The sequence below is a fragment of the Tachypleus tridentatus genome, chromosome 13 (assembly GCF_004210375.1).
Source record: "Tachypleus tridentatus isolate NWPU-2018 chromosome 13, ASM421037v1, whole genome shotgun sequence".
Lineage (NCBI taxonomy): Eukaryota > Metazoa > Arthropoda > Merostomata > Xiphosura > Limulidae > Tachypleus > Tachypleus tridentatus.
In genome coordinates this window covers 20,052,845-20,072,189 of record NC_134837.1, presented here as the reverse complement: position 1 = coordinate 20,072,189, position 19,345 = coordinate 20,052,845, and the positions used below count along the sequence as shown (strand labels likewise).

The following is a 19,345-nucleotide window of genomic DNA, read 5'->3' as shown; positions in this document are numbered from 1 at the left end:
AGTCATTGCTGACATGCGAGTAAAATTCTGGAAGACAAGCTACTCTCATTTCAAGAGCAGCCTATGCAAGAGGTGATCAAAGCTAATTTTAAGCACTTTGCTTGAAAGAGTAGAACTACTGCTAGATGGTCATGTCATGACTGCAGTAGAACCAGATTCTGATCAGATTGCTGACACTCTACACACATATATAGGCCAAGCTTCTTAGACAGTCATTTGAAAAGAAAAGCAGGGAAAGCATTGTGGTAACATATGACCAAAGTATAAATCGAAACAAAGATAACATTGAACCATCAATATACTAAATTATGGAGTCTGTTGTTCCAAGTATTACTTGATGGTTTGACAGTCACTGTGAGCCATTCAAAGACCAAACATTTGGACACATGCAGCAGGTTGAGCCAGCCAACTGACAGAGAGATTTAACTGATAGTAACAGTGAGTTCTTAGCACTGAGTGCTTCAACAGAGTATTTTAATCATATGTTGAAAGCTACTGGGATTAAAATTATGTCAAGCAGAAGTAGAAAAGGTGCCGATTACTGTTAAACGTCCATATCAGTGTATTAAGAAAAGAAATAGATGGAGGAACATAATGCAGTATTAGAAAGAACAAACTTGTAAAATTCTGCATGTGTAGATTCTGGAAACAGTAGTATTGAGTCTTGTTTCAGCTACCTGAACCAGAATGGTGACAGACTTTTGTCTACATCTGAACTATGCAACAAAGGAAAACCTATTCATTAAAATTACTAACTATCATGAGTTCAGAGAGTAACAGTGAATATTTATCCATTTTTGGCAGTTGAAACAGTGATATGAAATCAGTACTTTGCTATAGTGTTTTTGTATTACACTGAACATGTGTGCTAAAAGTTATTAATGATTTGTTCAATGCATGCATTGTCAATGAAAGTAATAAAACTTTAAAAGATTTCAAAATTTATGTGGATTTTTATGAAGTTTCGTTGTGATAATTGGTTATTCTTCAAATATCATGTTCAACATTTTTATCTTGGTTTCATTTGACAGTTATTCCATTATGAAAATAATAGTATTGCAACTAACAAAAAAAGAAATAAAGATCATTAAGCACATGTTGATTAAATATAATTTCTTAAAAGAGAATAACCTCTGCTATTTAACTTTATTGGTTTATTAATTGAACTTGATTGATCTCACTGTTTTCAAACCTGAGCCAATTATTTTTGTAATGTTCTTGAACAGTAACCCCCTATTTTTGCACATAAATTTTTCTAAAATATAACTTTTTCATTCTTTTATAGTCTTCTGTTAGAAATTTTATATTATAAGGAATAAGGAATAAATAGTATTTTTTATTATTCTTGGAAAGTGAATTAATCATCTGATCTCATGTTCAGGGTACACTTTTACTAACATACAAGGATAACTTGTAGTGCTTTCTGACAAAATCATTGATTTGTAGTAACAAAGATTACATTTCCCAGTTTGTGTTATAATGTGACTTCTCTAATAAAATAGAGATCACTGTTTTTTGTGAGTAGTGTCAGGTTTTCTGAAGTACTAGCATGTTTATAATTAATATTTAATGTTATTTTAAAGGCATTAAGTAAGTTTGATCATTTTTATAAACTGTTATGTTTCATTTATTTTTGCATCCTTGATAATGTTATCCTTGATAATTATTCCATACTAAAGTAGATTGAAAAATAAACCTAAACTGTCACTTTATATCTGTTGATTTCCCATTGAAATTGGTATAAAGATTATAATAAAAAGGCATACATTTTTTATTCTCAGACCCAAATCATTAACCTGTGAAGGAGAAGTACATACAAAAAGTGAGAAAGCTACAGATATATCAGAGGGAGTTGAGTTGATGACATTAAGGTAAGGATAGTTGACTGAATTTTCATTCCTCTTTGAAATATTATGCTTCATACATTCTCTGTTTTTCAATTTTTCTTCATAAATCATATGTCAACTCCTTCACATTTATTTATACTGTACATTTTCTTGCATATAAAATCCTGTAATACAGTTCATACAAAAAAAACATGAAAAAATACTGTTACATTAGATATTAGGTAAAAAAAATAGACTGAGTGGGAACATTGATATAGAAATATGTCCATACAACTGAGTCTCAACATGATCATGTCCAGTGTCTAATTACTTGCATCACCCAAAAAATGCTGATGCATTTATAAAGAATAATTTCTTTATATTTAGAAATGAAACAGAAACCCTATAACCTGAGCACTTTTGAAAGGTGGGCCTTTCTTCTGGGACAAACTGGGAGTGGTGGTGTAATTGAGTGAATGATATATATAGAGGAAGTTTAGTGACATTATAAAAGACATCTGGTTTTCTAGGAAATGTTTATTTACATTTAGGCTGTTTTTACCATTTATGCAGAGTAAACCTGTTGAATGAGAATGCTAACTTCCTTTACAAAAAGTACAAATTAAGTATTTTGTAGATCATTAAACAGTGTGCTTCAAAGAATAGAATCATTGCTAGATGTTTGTCATGACTTCAGTAGAACCAGATGCTGATCATTCTGATGCAAGTGATACTGTCTGCAAATAAATACAGGTCAGAGTTCCTAGATCAAGCTTGTATAATTAAATGTGTTTTGTCCACTTATTTTAAGTCAGTATTGCTTTTATATTTTTGTACAGGTAAAAATTTTGAAAACAAATAGTCTTAGCACATTTTGGGAACACACATTTTTACAATAGATTGTTCTAAAACATTTTGCTTTTCTAAAAATAAAGGTATTTTGTCTGTACAGTTTTCTAAATCTTATTACAGTAAAAGTTTGACTCTGATATTAGCTATCTAAATGCATGCCTATGCCTGTCAACTAGACAGAGTGCAAGGTACATTAACTATTTATCTTCATCCATTATAGAACAGTAGGTTTGTATCTACAATTTCACAATTACATTGAAATTTTGCTCTTGTTTACAAAAAAAAGCAACATTTAAGAAGTATAGAAAGATCCTGTTTAGACTTTAACAACAAGCGTCTGAATAACTGTAATATTTTCACATTGAAAAAGATAAATCTTTGAATTAATGGCAGTAGTGCAATGACTAAACTTTTTATTACACAATTGTATGTTAAATATTAAATAACAACAACATTATCATATTTAAAATGGCAAGAATTGCTTATAGTTTGTGCATTTAATGAAAATTAAAGATATGTCACTCTTGCACTTATAACTTTTATTAAAATGTTTAATGATGAATACAACAAACCACCATTCAGGTAATATTTTACTAACTACCACATGATGAAATTGAACTTCACAAAACCAGGAAAGAATGCTAATTTACAGACAGGTAAAAGGGTGCATGTTGATGTTTTAGAAAGCTGTTTTCAAAATTTATTTAAACAACTTTGTTATTATTTAATGTCAATAAAATTGGTATCAATTTGAATTATAAAGAACATAAATATAGTTTGTAATTAAAACCATAATATTAATTTAATAATTTAAAGAAAATATTTTAATAAATATCAAATGTGCTTTTTTGCATGTCATATGTCATGTCTTATTTCTCAGCTTATACTTTATTATGCTTATCATACATGTCCATAGTGCCACATGACACACAAGCTAGAATATAAAATAAGAATCTCCCACCTGTTTTACTTGTTGAGATATCAGTACATTTTGTGAACTTTTACAGGCATCTCACCCATTATACTATTTTTTTTAAAATCTTTTGAATGCTTTTCTTAAGTATATGCTTGTCAGGCAGGTGGTAGCATTGCCTATATAGGAATGGCTCAGAGTGTTAATCAAATTGATATTTTAAGTACCTCCTCAGTAGGTCATCAGAATTTTACAGTGTCCTATAGTGTTTCCTTTTATAACAATATCTATGTAATGACTGACTCCCAAATTCTGGGAGTGTCTGTTAGTATCGTAGCAAGAAATGAAAATTTCTTGTTCTGTCTTTTACTTTTTTTTTATTACATGATAACTTGAAAACCAAAACAATGGTTTTAACCAATTTCACCAAGTTGATACAGTTTGAAATGGAGTATCTTCTTTAGTGAGAATTATTAATAACTATTAGTAATTTAAAAAAACTATATCATTTTAGTGTAAATTATATTACCCCTTGAATTCAGTTTTCCTAGAGAAATTTGGTGTCCATTTAAGGAACTTAAGTGCAATCTGAAACAGGAACTACCAGCCAATAAATATAAACATTGGAACCTTATTGTATTTAGAACTTGGTTGTAAATACAACATTTTTATGTCTATTGAAACACTGCATTATAAAAAAAAGTAAAAAAAAACTTCAAAATGGGAGTAAATGTAGGGATGGCAAATATCTACCCTTCAAAAAGGATGGAAATGAGATAGTAATGTTTACATCACCCCTACATTAATGTATCTGTTGTCTACTAAATTTTAACCTCATATTTTTCCTTTTTTTTTAACATCTACTTCTATCAAGTTTTTCTGGACACCGGGCCACGTTGGTATTTGCAGGAACGAGCTCGCCAACATCACAGCTAAATCTATCTACTCTGGCACTCTCACTGCTGTGCCTATTCCATATATTGACTATGGTCCCGTATTCAAGGCTCGGCTTCGTGCCAGCTGGCAGTCAACTTGGAATGAGCAATGCAAAAACAAGCTATTTCAAACAAAACCCTGTATTGGACTTTGGCCATTTTGCTTCCATAAGAATTGGAAAGAGGAAGTTGTCTAACTAGACTACGCATTGATCACAGTTTGTTAACTCGTTGTTTTCTTTTATCTGGAACTGATGCACCAGTGTGTGGTCTGTGTAACACTCAGGTCACAATAAGCCATATTTTACTTTCTTGCTGTCATTACGACTCTCAACAACAGTTTCAACATGTTCTGTCCCAAGGTTTGTCCATAATGTTAGACAGTGTTATTGGTGATGGTGACACTGTCCACCTTGGTAATGTTTTTAGGTTTTTAAAGTTTGTTAATCTTTTTAATGCCATTTAAGGTTTTAATTTATACATTAGACCTTTTAATGTGGTTCTCTTTTAAGAATCAAAGTTCATCTAATTTGATTTGAAATTAGAAAATGGCCATAACATTAAATAACTTGAAATCAGGACTGGAGAGGTCAATTTCAGGTGACTAACACTGCTGGTGAGTTATTATTAAAATTTTGCTACAAGTCTTTTAAAACTTTTATTACTTTACTTTTCGAAAATAGCCATAACATCAAATAACTTTGAACCAGGACTGGAAAGACCAACTTCAGGTGATTGACAGTAGTTTTTGTATTTACCTGTTAGTCTTCCTAGTGAGTTATGATAATTACCATTATACTACAGAAGGTCCTTTACAACTTGTATTACTGTAGTTTTTCTCTACCTTATCTCTATTTCAGTTTGGAGAATATAGTGCAGAGCAATGTTAGAGGCAAAATATTGTATTTGAAGAATCAATATATTAGAATTAAACTGGAATTAAAAGAGCTAATTACTCATAATTAACACTGCCCACCATTCTCCTACATATTGGTAACTTAAAGGAAGTAATGTCACTTTATAAGACTGGATAAGTATAGTGTGGATGTTAGGTAAAGGTAATAGATTAAAACAAGTCGTGGCTGGCCTGTACATTATAATTATAGAAGGTATGAATTTTATCATACATTACGTGAAAAATTCTCAAGGTAGTAGTTATAGCTAAGTGTTTGATTTTTGTCAGTTTTAACTTGTGTAAAATATTCTTTCTTCCTCTTTTTTCTCTACTTGTAGGATTCAAAAAGGTGAACTGGAGAAACGAAAAAATGATGTGAACTATAAAAAATTTGTATATGACAGGTTGAAAGTGCAAGATTATCCTGAGAGAGTAGTAAGTGTGAATAAAGATTAAAGTAGCACATTTAGAGAGTTGATGATGCTGTTACAAGTTCAGTTAACATAATAATTTGTAGTTACAATGATTGTATATACCTACAGTAGATGTAGTTTTTTGGGTAAAAGTGGGATTTGTTATCTTTTCTCTTTCTGATTGGTTAAGTGCATACCAAAGTAATACTAGTTTTACTTGTATAACATATTTGTTCACCATTTTAAAATTTGTATTTCTGAAAATTGTTTATACAGTGTAGATATGGTTGTCATGATATTACTGTTGTAGAAATTACAATAACTTTACTGATATTAAATGTCTAATTGAATTTGCTATTCTCAACTTTATTTGATACAAAATGGACTTTATTACAACACATTTCATATTAAAGTAAACAAAATCACAACTTGTATCTTTATCAGCTCAATATTTTGCTTTTACAACTTCAAGTTCACTAATCTAGTTACATCTAAATTGGAACAGTCATCAGTAAATTGAATAGTGATACATCTGTTTAGAAAGTTCAAACCGTGTTAAAGTAATATCAAACATTTTTGGGTTTAAATTGTTGAAACAAATCAACAATAGTAAGTATATGTGTGAACCAACATGTAAATTATAAGAATCATAATATTTAGAATAGAACACTTACGTGAAATACCTTTTCTTACTTCTATCTGTAAGTATTACTTCATCCTGCTATATCAATACATACACAAAATAATGTCTAAAATTATATTTTATATTTTAACCATTATGAATGCATACAAAGACTTCATCTAAATTGAAGATACTAAAAACTTAAGACTACTATTAATATTTTTATACTAAGGGCCAACATTTAAATTTGCTCATTTTAGGTTTCTTTTTTTGGTTAAAATGGATTCCCTAACTTTTCAGTTTCAGATAAAATTTTGAAATTTCATAAGATGTGGTCTGCATGTTGTATCTTGTATTCTTTTCTGTAATATCCTGCAATAGCATTATTAGTATTGAGGTTTTGGATGCCATGTTCAAATACTCAGTCATGTACAAGTTGACAAGTTTCTCTCTGTATGTGCACTAAAACATTTGGTACAAGTTACTTCATAAACAATGTTCTTACTGTTAAAGCATTTGAGACAGCTTATGATACTTTAAAATGCTTCAAGCAGTGAAAAATATAATTTGAAGAACTTACATGTATAACATAATAATACATGTCATGTAAAGAAAAGAAATGTAAATGATCGGTATAAACCAAAATTCATTCCAAGCTGTAATGTAAACCAGTGTTTTGTCTTAACTATATAAACAGATGCACCAGCAGTGGAGTGAAAGCTGTGAGAAGGTTTATGCTAGCTTTGTTATGGGCAGGAAGTAAGTTCTATATAAAAGAATAGAAAGGAAATTGTAAACAACTGACAGAACTTTGATTAGAAATAAATTGAGGAGAAATGCGTGCAAACAAAAAAAAACTTGTATTTTTGAGCAAAACGTTTCTGAACCTGCTGCCAAAGAGGTCATTATTGATCCTTAGGCTGCCTGGCCTAAGTTTGCCCAAACCAAGAAAGTTTCAGAAAATGTCTGTATTGCAACATGTTACCAACATTTCCCATTCAAGATCCATTTTAGTAATTATTACTGTTTCTTTTAGTCAAATGTATTTCAGAAGCTGATGTAAATGTCTAGTATAAAAGAGAGCTCATGAAGAGAGAATGTCTAAGCATTTTTCACATAATGTTATAGTTGTTAGCTTATCAGTTCTAATAAGCAATTTAATGAATATTGTTGAAAGTTTATTTAAGGAACAGTTAACTGCTCAGACCAAGGAGTTTAGTAAATTTGCTACTGAATCTTTCCAAGATGCTTTTGGTAGTCTCAATGTAGCCAAGTGTCTTAATAATCTACATTAAAGTGTTATACGAGTTTTTGAATCTCAGTCCATGAGTCAATTCTTTGTACTAGCAACTTCCTTAAGTTGAGAACTTGTGTACTCCACTTGCATCTCCGTACCTAGATTTAAGTAAATGTGTTTGTAACTAAATTTGAAGTCAAACTCCAAATAACTAGTTTATACGGCATTCTGTTATTGACTATGTAGTCCATAGTTAGTGTTATTGTTATTGACTATGTAGTCCATATTTAGTGTTATTGTTATTGACTATGTAGTCCATATTTAGTGTTATTGTTATTGACTATGTAGTCCATATTTAGTGGCTTTATAGCTATGTTTCATACATTGTTCCTTTCTTCTATGCTGAACATGTTATTAATTATTTAAGGGAGTTGCCTGAATTTAATACCATTTTAATAGGCAAGTCTGATTGTCTAGTTTATTCTTTTCAGTGTAGTGGTGATATTATCATTTATATATGGAATCACCCAAGTAACCTGAGCTTTAAATGCACTTTATCTCTGTTTCAAGGGAACAAGTTTTCTTTTTGTCTATCAAAATTTATTATCATGTTTGTATGAATTTCTTTGAATAAATATTTTTTTTAAGTTAAATTTTCCCCAAGTCTCTTCTCTTCTCTTCTTTTTATATTACAAAATTTATCAATCTTAAGTAGGTACTCAATAACTGCACCTCTTTTTTTGCAGAGTGATGATGTGAGTGGAAATGTAAGCAAAAGGCTTTAGTGGATGATTTGCTAAATATACTAATAATGATTTCCCCATCCTTGACGAGAATTTTATTATTTAAAAATGATAACTTTCTACCCGATCTGTCATAAGCAAAGTAAAATTTTATTAATAGTATTCAAGAACTCATAGAAACTAATAGGAGACTAAATTAGTGTTCCATACTCTAAATACATCATCTGTGAATCTGTACCAGGTTGATGGGCCTCTATTCCAACCTGTTTTCCAAATATTAAATGCTTTCAGTTTAAGAATGTTTATTAATATGAGAGTCAAAGTTACTGTTTCTCATAGCTGTTCTTCTGACTTGTTTATAAGTTGTACAAATACAAACGAAAAATAATGTGGTGGATTCCATCAGCCAATTTCCTTTCCTTTTATCAGCAGCTCAAAATTAGGGAAAGTAGCAGATAACCTTAACAGCTCTACTGTGAAAACAGTAGGACAAGTAAGTTTGGTGGTAATGGAATCCATCCTGAGATCTTCATATCACAAGGCTCCTCTATGCCCACTATCTGAGGTTGATATAATATTTGCAGAGTTTCTGCATTGTACCTTATTTAAAATGAACATGACTGTCTTACTACTTTGTAGGTTACAGTCACATTGTAACTTTATTTTGCTCACATTTTGGTTAATTACATGGATGAGAAGGGTTTAAACCACGAAAAAGAAGATTAGGTAACTTCTTATTGCTTAATGTACTTGTTTACATTGTTAACAAGCTATTGCTTTGAAATGTTAGCTTTTACTTTTAATAAATTGAATTTTATTGTAATAAAACATTTTAATTAAAATTAAAACACTCGAGTTTGGAAATTCAAATTTCATATCAACAATAAACAAAGTCAAAGATCTGTTTCTCTTATTCTGTGTCCCATTTGTCAGAAATTCATTTGACTTTTTAGGGGTCTTCTTAATACTTTCTACTTAGTTGAACTTATATGTAGTAAAGTTTGAGTGATTGAATATTTTGTTTCATTTATGTTACATGTAGCAGATGTATATCTACTGTTTCAAAAGTGACATGAAAAAATTAGCACGGGGAAACATGTAAAAGGCATAGAATTTGGAATTTAAAAATTTCTATGAACCATGAGATACACACTGTGTGTGTGTAAAACATCTGTTGACAGTTCTTTTTCAGATAAAATAATTTCAGTAATGTTTCAGTAATTTGGAATCTTACTGAAATAATGACACTTTGGAGTTTTATTACTCATCAAATTTTATAATTTTTGCTTTTCTGTAAATTACCCAAACATGGAAAGATTATTATAAGAGGATATGTTAAGACCTCTGATCTTGTGTTCTCTTGATTTAAGTGTTTAAGATTGTTAGGGGAAATTGATAATGTTGAAACATAATCTTTTTTTTCATGTTTGGTGATTAGGGTAGAAAGATTAGTGAACATAAAGTTTGAAAGGGAAGGAATCATCTTCAGCTGAGATAGCTTTATTTTTCCAACAGGACAACTGGCATTTGGAATGGATTGCCATTGGTTGTGGTAGATACAACTAATTTAAGGGAGTTTAAGAGAAAGCTAGATAACTATTTGAATGATAAGAATTAAGTTTTTTTTATTGTTTAATTTAGTGGATATATTACTTAAGTTGACCAGATGGTTCCTTTTTGTTGTTTAATGTCATGTTGAAAGGTTATTTGTACTAATTTATCACAACATAAATTACCAATGCAGCTTTGTGGGAAAAACTAGATACAGTTAATGAGAAAGGCATCTAGTACATAACTTTACAAAATGTCTAGTCAGTGTTGTTTAGCTGGTAATAATTTCAACATAACTATATTACACAGTAGTGTGTGAAAGTTGAAATAAAATTTAAATACCTAAAGTGTGAGTAAAGGTTCAATAGCATTTTGTTTATTATTAATTTTGGCTTGTTATGAAGGATCTGAAACAATTTCACCTACAACATGGCCATGTTTTCAGCTTTATGAATTACTTTGAGTATTTTGGAGATTGTTGGATAAGCAAGACTGTTTAGTGTAAGCATTATTATTTAAATTATTAGATGATATATTTATTTATCAATCACTTTTCATAACAAGAGAGTTAAAAGTAATTATTTTAAAGGCAATAGTTATGACAAGTTGGGTTGCATAACTGTAAGAGTCATGCATTGTGTGTATGGTTCACTTGTTATAAGTACTCTTAACACCAACTTACTCAAAGCTTCTGTATTTTTTCATTACTGTGAGTATTGCTATGTTATAGTGGCATGCAAATAGTTTATAAAATGTTTGAGGCCTTAGTTGGGCACATATAAATATAGACAAGTGAACTGAAGATCAGTCAGAAAAAAGAACTTTGAAAACATGAAGTTAGCTGTACTTGAATGCTTAAACTTATCAGGTGATATTTTAATGTGAATTTAAGAGAAATAAGGAGAATAATTTGTCAAAGGGTCTGCTAAAGAACCTGATCTCATTTGTGTGGACTTTGACAAAAAGGAGACAATTATTTCATGTTTGGGATACAACTGTGGTTACCCATAGAGTAGCTTAAATTAATCTATTGCAAATTGTACAGTAAGAAACAAAGTAATTAAAAAATAATTGATCTTGTCAGTTGGATTCTGGGATAAGTTTTTAGAATCCTACATAAAACTGTGATATTCTGTAAAGAATTTCCAAAACATACTTACCATCCACTGAGAACATAGCTATTTTTCAGCATTGGCTTTGGCTATCTAAGCATTAGTCTTGAATGCTCCAATCCTTTATACCCTACTTAAATGCCTTTGGCAATATCTAACTTGCATATTTCTCCACTCTCATGTGTCCTCTATTCTGGTACTCTAAATAAGTACCTCACTTAGATAATGTAATCACTTTTTCTTAACAAAGTGTTGGTCATGGTTTTCTCTGACAAAGTATTATGGATTGTGATTTTTATGCTGACTTGTGGATTTCATTAAGTTCAAGAAAAAACAAATTAAATGTGATATTTGTGAGTGTGAATTCCCATGTTACTGTTGTTGACAAGGCAGCTATTCCAACTTCCCTTACTTCTCCTTTATTATCTAGCGTCCTTTTACAGTCGAAGGAGAGGAATTTACTTTTGGTTCAGATTGTCCATGTTTTTATCTGCTGAAAGATGGAGACTTTCATTTGTCTTGGGATGTATTTTTCCAAGGGCTTCTGAAGTTGCCTTTTTTGTTGATCCTGGAAAGAATTTGGATTCTGTTTTCTGACACTTTTAGTTACTAAGTCATCTTCTCATGAGTCCAGTTTGAATCCTCCTTCTACTCTTTTTTTTTCAAATAATTATTTGGATTTTTGGGGCTATTCTTTGTCCTCTTTGAGTCTGTGTTTTCCTTGGTGTGGGAGGAACTATTTAGTTTCTTCTACTTCGTGATTTTTCTGGTTCAAGATGAGAGATTTAATATTTTATTAAATGATGGGATAGACATGCCTGGTACCCTCCTTCATCTATTTGCCAACATGTTGATGTTATAAGTAGGAATCATTGGCATATTTGTAGGACTTTCTCCCTTAAGTCTTGCTCTATCCTGATAAGTTCTTTCTTCACAAGTCTCTGGCAACTAGGGAAGGGGATACATCAATATCTGCAATTCTTTTGACATTTGTTTTATCACCTCTGCAATTGATTGTAATCTGATAATTTGTTATGGCTTGTTAATCCTGGAAGTGTTATGTGACCCATTTTACCTCCTCTTATGGTGATTGTCTTAACTACATATACATTGGGATCCTTCAGTTTTCCTTGATATTTCCCCATTTCCTTAGAGATGGATTCCCAAATATATATATTTTGTATATTTAGTCTTTAAGGTAAGGTATTTCTGAGTTATATCTCATAAAATTTAACACATTTGTCTTTTCCTACCAATTTCATTTATCCACTGGGAGACATTTTACAGGTTGGTATTCAGACTTCTCCCAATGCATTTCACTCACATTATTTATATGCTCAGGCAGTTTTACTCTACCCCATAGCCATTTTTATCAACATCTGTTGGATTATAAGGAAAAGGGGGTATTTTTTTCCACAATCTTGACTCTCAATTTTCCAGGGCACTTTGTGGTGAATTTTGTCCAGTCAGTTGTGCTTCTCTCAGTCTAATTCCACACTAACAACCAACTTGACTATTTTTACCACTGATTGCAACAGGCTCTGTCAAAATGGGATGTTCTATAAGACCATCTAGGTGTTTACTAGATGGTTTTTACCATATTATCATGAACAGTCACTCGTGGACTGTCATGTGTAAAGTTTGCTTACAAAAGTTTAGAGAACTTGGTTCACTTAATTCACTGTTTCCAGAACACTGTTTCTTATGCACCCCAACTTGTTTTCCCTCCATATTCTATTAATGGAGGAAGGAAGTCCTTACTATAACCCCACTTCCAGTCACTGAGGTTGTGGACAGTCTTTTCATCCAGGTTGTTAGAATACGTTCCTCCACTCTTTGGAAAAGAGGGCAAAGTTAGTGGCCCTCCTACTCAGGTCCCTAGATGCTTTTCCCAGATGTCAGTTGGAGTGACAAGAGCATCTGCAGGAGTCTACTTGTAATTTTGGTTCATATTTGAGACTACAATATCCATTTGGGGTGTGCATAGTACTTCTTTTTGATTGACATTAGTTTTGTATATTGTTCATGGAAGGTCCACTGTCTTCTCATAATTCTGAACGTGGAGTTGTGTCATCCTAAGGCCTTGATTAATTCAGGTTTCACATCTCCTCCATAATTCCATGGACAAATGGAATATTCCCTACCCATTTTGTTAGAGAATGAGATCTGTTCCATTGATTAATTAAGACATACACAGCCTTGTCATTCCAAGTCTGGGGTATTGCTTTTGGACTTTTTCAGGTGGAGGAGAAGGTTTGTCAACTTCAGAGTTGCTTATTTTATCATGGTTATTCTGATTGTGCCAAATGCATCACTCTGTGGTACAGGCTGGGATCCACTCTTAAGTATATGTACCTGTGACTTTATGATCCAATAGCTTTAGACATCAGTGTATAGGGACCAAGACCCCTTTCATTCCAACTCTGAGTTTTGGAAATTCAACTATCTTGTCAGGGCTGGCTTGTAATGGTGGTTACTTATGTATTATTCCACTCTTGATACAGGAACTAGGTTCCAGGTAAAGAGTATATCTATTCTGGATGAAGTGTGATTCCTCCACTTGTGTTCCACTTTTATCTTGGAACAACACTGTTCTGTGCAGACACTTTCTGTATGGATCTTGCTCACACTGGCCTCTCCAACTTCTCAGTATGGGATTCTAGCTATATTGTCAGTGGACGATATGTTTTGAAATGAACATTTTCTTAAACTGAAAGTGTATTTCCATTAGGAAAATGTTAACTTTTGTACTTCCATTTGACTTGTTTTAAATATATTATTTTAAAACAACTGCACTGTGTGCTTATAATTTATTGTTTGAATATATTGCCAACAAGTCGCAGACCTACTGCAGAAGAATTCCAGCAACATATACAAAACTCTGACAAGTGGATGAGATCATATCTCATTCATCTAGTGCACATTGAGTTTTGCTTGAACTATCCTTGAACTTAGGATTAGTGTTCTTTAAAACAAATCCCCAGTCTTCTGACAGTGAAATTGAGTAGATACTCTCACACACTGTGCAGCAGAATTCATAAATGACCTGTAACTGTTGAGAGATTTGGATTCAATCTTTAAACTTGAAATGTTTCAAGTTATCAGAAAAGATCTAATAACAAATTAAATGTGAACTTCTAGATATACTCTTTTCATTATGGTGTTTAATTTATTCTTTGAGATTTGCAAACATAATCTTGCATATAGCATAATGATGTTGTAGTTTAATAACCTGAAAGGAAGCAATTGTTTAATGTTTTTTATGTGTGTTCATGGACTTAGCAAATAATGTTTTATACAAGTGATGGAATTTGCTATGAAAAATTATATTTGTCACTTCAATGGTAAATTTTATGGACAGACTGATGGATTCAAAATTAGAATCTAGTTAGAGCCTATATTACTATGTTTCCATGTGTGGTATCAGAATAGTTGGCTGAGGAATTGTTCTATTAAATTAAAACTGCTTGTTTGAAAGTACTATATTGATGTCATTTTGATAGCACTTACAAATGAAAATTAAATTGTGAAATTTGTAGAATTTATGAATAGTAGATATGTTAACATTAAGTCCTCTTGTGAATTGCAATAATACTGTGCTGTACTTTTTGTTGATGCAAGTGTGTATTCAATAAACAAGGGTATTTTGATGTTATCAGAAACCCATCTGCATCAGACTGTACAATTAATTTGACAGTTTTGATCCAATTCATATTAAAAAAACAAACTTGTGAAATGTCTCACAGCATGTACACAGAATCACCAGTACTTGTGAACCTGTACAACGGGAGTTACTCAGACTAAAATTTGTCATAAAACTTAACTACATCCAGTTTATGTGAGTTTATAAATTACACCAGCAGTAAAACTATGTAATTATTTACTGTAATTCTAGGTTCTAGAACAGCTCAAGCAATTTCAATATGTACTAGGTGAATATTAGGTAGTCTCACACCCTCCAAAAGAAGGAACATTGAAAGTAATTAGTAAAGTTGAAAACGAGGCTATGATAAAGGTGAAGGAGATGCTTCAGATTCATTAAGTGAAACTAACACTAAGCAACCAACAAAGCACTAATGAACGTTTACTTGCAACGTAAGATTATATCTGGTTTTAAACATAATGATATTGTTAAATATCAAAATAATGTACATGTTAAAGGATGTTATCAATTCACTTCATAAGGTGCTATTAGACCTCATTTGGAATATTGTATCCAGAATGTTGAATTGCTGCAGAGGGAACAAGTAAGAGCTATTAAAATCATTCATAGGAGAGAAAAGGGTTTTAGGAGATACTGTTAAGGCTTTATGATTGTTGAAATTTATGACATATAAATTAAAAGCAGTGTCACTTTTCTAATAGGGCAGTGAGGTTGTGAAATAGTTTACCTACAGATGTGATAACAATTATAACATTAAAAAAAATTGAAGAGGAGGTTGTATAAACATTTGAGAAATTAGTTTTGGGTAAAGAAAATGTTTTTTATATATAGTTTGGAAGTAGTCAGAAGTATAAAATAGGATGGTCTAAATGGTTATAATGGCTCTACTAAAAACAGTGTAACAATTTTTATTCTAAGTACAAATTCCACCTTTATTGTTTAGAAAGCAGTGATCATTATTTGAAAATGTACCATTGTGTGAAGTGTATTCTTAAATGTTTATTACCAATTCTAACTAGTTTACAAGCTAGAATTGTGTTTATTAAATATAAGGAAAGTTTAAATATCAGTGTGTTGTGTGCAGGTTTGAGAATTCACACAAAAAAAAATGTTTGAAAAGAATGAGGTTATTCTGAAAAATTTTGTTACAAGAATTAAATGTATTTATACATCACACACAATGTCTCATGAAATATAGTTATAACATAATACTCCTTACTTTTATTGTGCAGTTAAATTTATAGATATAAAAGTAACTTTTATAGTATATGTATAAGTTAATATTTTTATTTATGTAATTAATCAGGGAGTGCAGCTTTTTATTTATTTGATACACAAAACTAGTTATCATGACAAACATGTTTTTTTATTGTTGTTTATTGTTTTGCAGTGCTTGGGTGGAGTAACAAACAGCCAGTCAAAGAAGATATCCAGTAAAGTTAAACTTAGTATGTTGTCAGATGTTTTGCTGACTGTTCAGATTTTCAGACCAGTTCAAATTGTATCAAACCAAAAATATAGAGGAGTTGAAAGCTTACTGGTGAGAAAACTATAAAATTTTAATTTTTTCTTTATTTTCTTTAAGGTTAGTAATAAAGTTCCTATTTAGAGCTTTAAAAAATACCATAACTAGAAATGACTGGAGCAAATATTTTGTTTAAACTGTCTCATCAAGCAGCAATTTCGATATACAGTCACTAAACTATTATCTCCTGTTACATTAAAATGGAAAAATTTAATTTTATAACATTTCATAACCATAAAAAATATCTCTTTTAACTAAAATATTTAATTTTAAATTATTTTTGACATAGTGGAATCCATATTCTTTGCATGTATCGAGGTAAACATTACTTTATATAATTCTTAAAGATAGTGTTGTATCTGAATCATTTATCATTTTTGCCTATACATTTAGCATCAAAACATTTACATTTGCAAGAAACTTTAAAACCAATTAAAGTCCACAGTTTCAACAAACCTACAAATAATTATGTGTTTTAAACTCTGTTAAGCAGTTGTAATTCTGTAATATATCAGTTCACTATAACATTGTATTAGCTATAATGAAATTAACATCCTGGATCAAAATGTTCCAGATAACATTAATTGCATAAAATTGTATTGATTAAGTATGTTGGTTACTTAAGCCATTGCCATTAAGACAGTGATTTTATATTCAAGTGATTGTTATTTGGCAAATAAGAAAAAATCTTTGCTTTATTATTTTTGAAATTTAAATTTTTTCTTTATGGTAAATTAAGTTTAACACTGTTTTTAAATGGTGATAATTGTGTCATTGGATTTGTCTTTCAATTTTGAAATCTAGTAGCCAAACATTGTTTCAGTTAATAATTTGGCTTCATTATGGCTTTGGATATTGTGAATTTTTAAATGTCTTCTGATGCATATTTGTATTTCAAGTAATCATTTATTTTCATAATTTGTTTTTATTATCCATATTGTTACTTTGTTATATAAGCTGTGTATATGATGACCTAGATAGATCAACAAGAAACTATGCAACAGTTCACATGTGCAAGCATGTTTTCCTTCTAACATGAAATTAAAGCTGATTTAAAATATTTTTTTCTTAGAGTTAAGCCCTCATTTAATTTAACTCAGCTAAAAACAGTTCTATTTATCAGAGAAATTAATTTAACGTGTGACTGTACAAGTTTGTTGTTTTGTACGTGACATACAAACACAAATAATCATGTAAGACTACCATTGAGATTGTAGTTTTGTATAAAATTTTAGGTTACAGCTGTTTCTGGTTAAGATCTGAACGTAGAAGTATAATATTTAAGTAGATGTTGTATTCCACTGGCATAATAAACCAACTGAAGATCAAACAATGATGAACACATTGAATTTCACATTAAAAGAAATGCAAGATTTGTTCACACTGTTTGTGTATTTCATTGTTATTAGATTTTTGTTTTATTGATAATCAAACTTATGTGAGATCCATTGAAAAGATAAAATAATAAGAGTATTTAAAAAGATTAACTGTATTTATTATATATGACACAAATCTTAAAAATTCTTTGTCACACTCTGAGAAGGATTGGGTAGCTTTTATTATCTTACATTTTACATCTTGGATTAGTGGAACATTATGAGTCCTATGTTTAATCCATAAAACTGTGCACAAAAATATATTTACTCTTTACGTAAAAATAACAGTGAATACTTCAGTGTACAAAGGCAGGTTGGCACACATTGTTTGTCAAAAGCTCTTTTTAAATCCATGATTGTGTGTTACCACTAAGAAACTCTGTCATATGGACAGTAATTGGACTTTACCAGTCTTCAATGTTTATTTTTAAATATACCTATTCTCACACTACAGCTATTACTTGACTGCTGGGGTTTCCTTCCAACCTCTGTGTCCCAACCTCTGGCATCAGCTTCTCCATCTTTTAGTGTCCAGAATAGGTCCTGTCCATATCCAATGGGTTTCTACACTTGGTTGAAATGCCATGAGTAGCAGCAGTGACTATCATATCCTTTTTGGGTCTGTGGGAATCAGCTCTGAAAATTTCTGGACATGTGAAAAACCTTGGTCATGGATCCATGGTTACTGCACTTGCATCAGGATTAGCAATTCACATTTTAATCATTATCTGCATAACCTGCAGTATTTCCACTTCTTGCAGATACTCAGATGGTTGCAAAATGCTTTAACATGCCTGGAAACACTTTTGAAGATATTAAACTGACTGGTGTAGAGACAAATTATACATTTAACAGAAACAGAGAAATTAAAGAAGGTTATTGGATAACTGTTTAATACTGTGACACCAAATAGTATCAATCTTGATTCTAGGTTTGTTGACCTTCACATATCTCTGAAAAAGATTTTCAAAACCAAATTTGTAAATAAACTTTGTTTACATTGTTAGTGTCATTCTTGCTTAAATTTCTTTATATCTGTGTGATTTCCTGTATATTGTGCCACATGATTAATTTTTCTGTTTTCTACCACCTTTTGCCATTATTTTTTATTTTATCTTTGTATAAATTGGTTAATAGTTCTTATAACAGTTATTTCACTTTACACACTTCTTTGGCACAAAGTAAACCTGAAATAAATAACTAGATTATGTTGGCTAGTTCTCAAAGCCAACTTATATTGAACATCCAATTTATGTAACATCAACATCCTTGCCTATATATTTCATTACACTCATTAAATATAACCCTTTATTTTCCTCAAGAAGAATAGTCAACTATTCAAATACCCTTAATGTTTGTCCTGTCATTCACTTGCTTGAGGTCTCTTTGTTTCCACATGTTGGACCTCTTTTTGGGGCCAGAGCCATCACACTTATCAATGTAATATATACTGGATGTCCTGACTCTGTGATTGATTTATCTCATTCCAACAGGATTCTTCCCCAGAGTGGTCCCTCAACCTGCAAGTGTTTAGCTAGTTGTGTTCCCCTGGGGTAATTTGAAACTAAATGCATTTGCCACCCAAATAAATCCAAAGTTTCCCCAGTTTTGGCCCCCAAGACCACATCCTTTTGCTATAGTTATCAGTGCCTTCAGTCAGGATTGGGGGCCCTTCTGTGCC

The 19,345-nt window shown here is 31.1% G+C and overlaps 1 protein-coding gene across 3 annotated transcripts in view; it reads left to right on the top strand.

The window, feature by feature from the left end:
- Positions 1-19,345, top strand: part of Pbp49 (proximal sequence element A Pbp49) — a 50,337-nt gene that overhangs the window by 12,051 nt on the left and 18,941 nt on the right. For all 3 annotated transcript variants that reach the window (XM_076479836.1, XM_076479835.1, XM_076479837.1), the window contains exons 2-4: positions 1,782-1,871; positions 5,760-5,856; positions 16,154-16,303. In XM_076479836.1, coding sequence (XP_076335951.1) covers positions 1,782-1,871; positions 5,760-5,856; positions 16,154-16,303 — 337 coding nt within the window. The remainder of the gene's footprint in view (positions 1-1,781; positions 1,872-5,759; positions 5,857-16,153; positions 16,304-19,345) is intronic.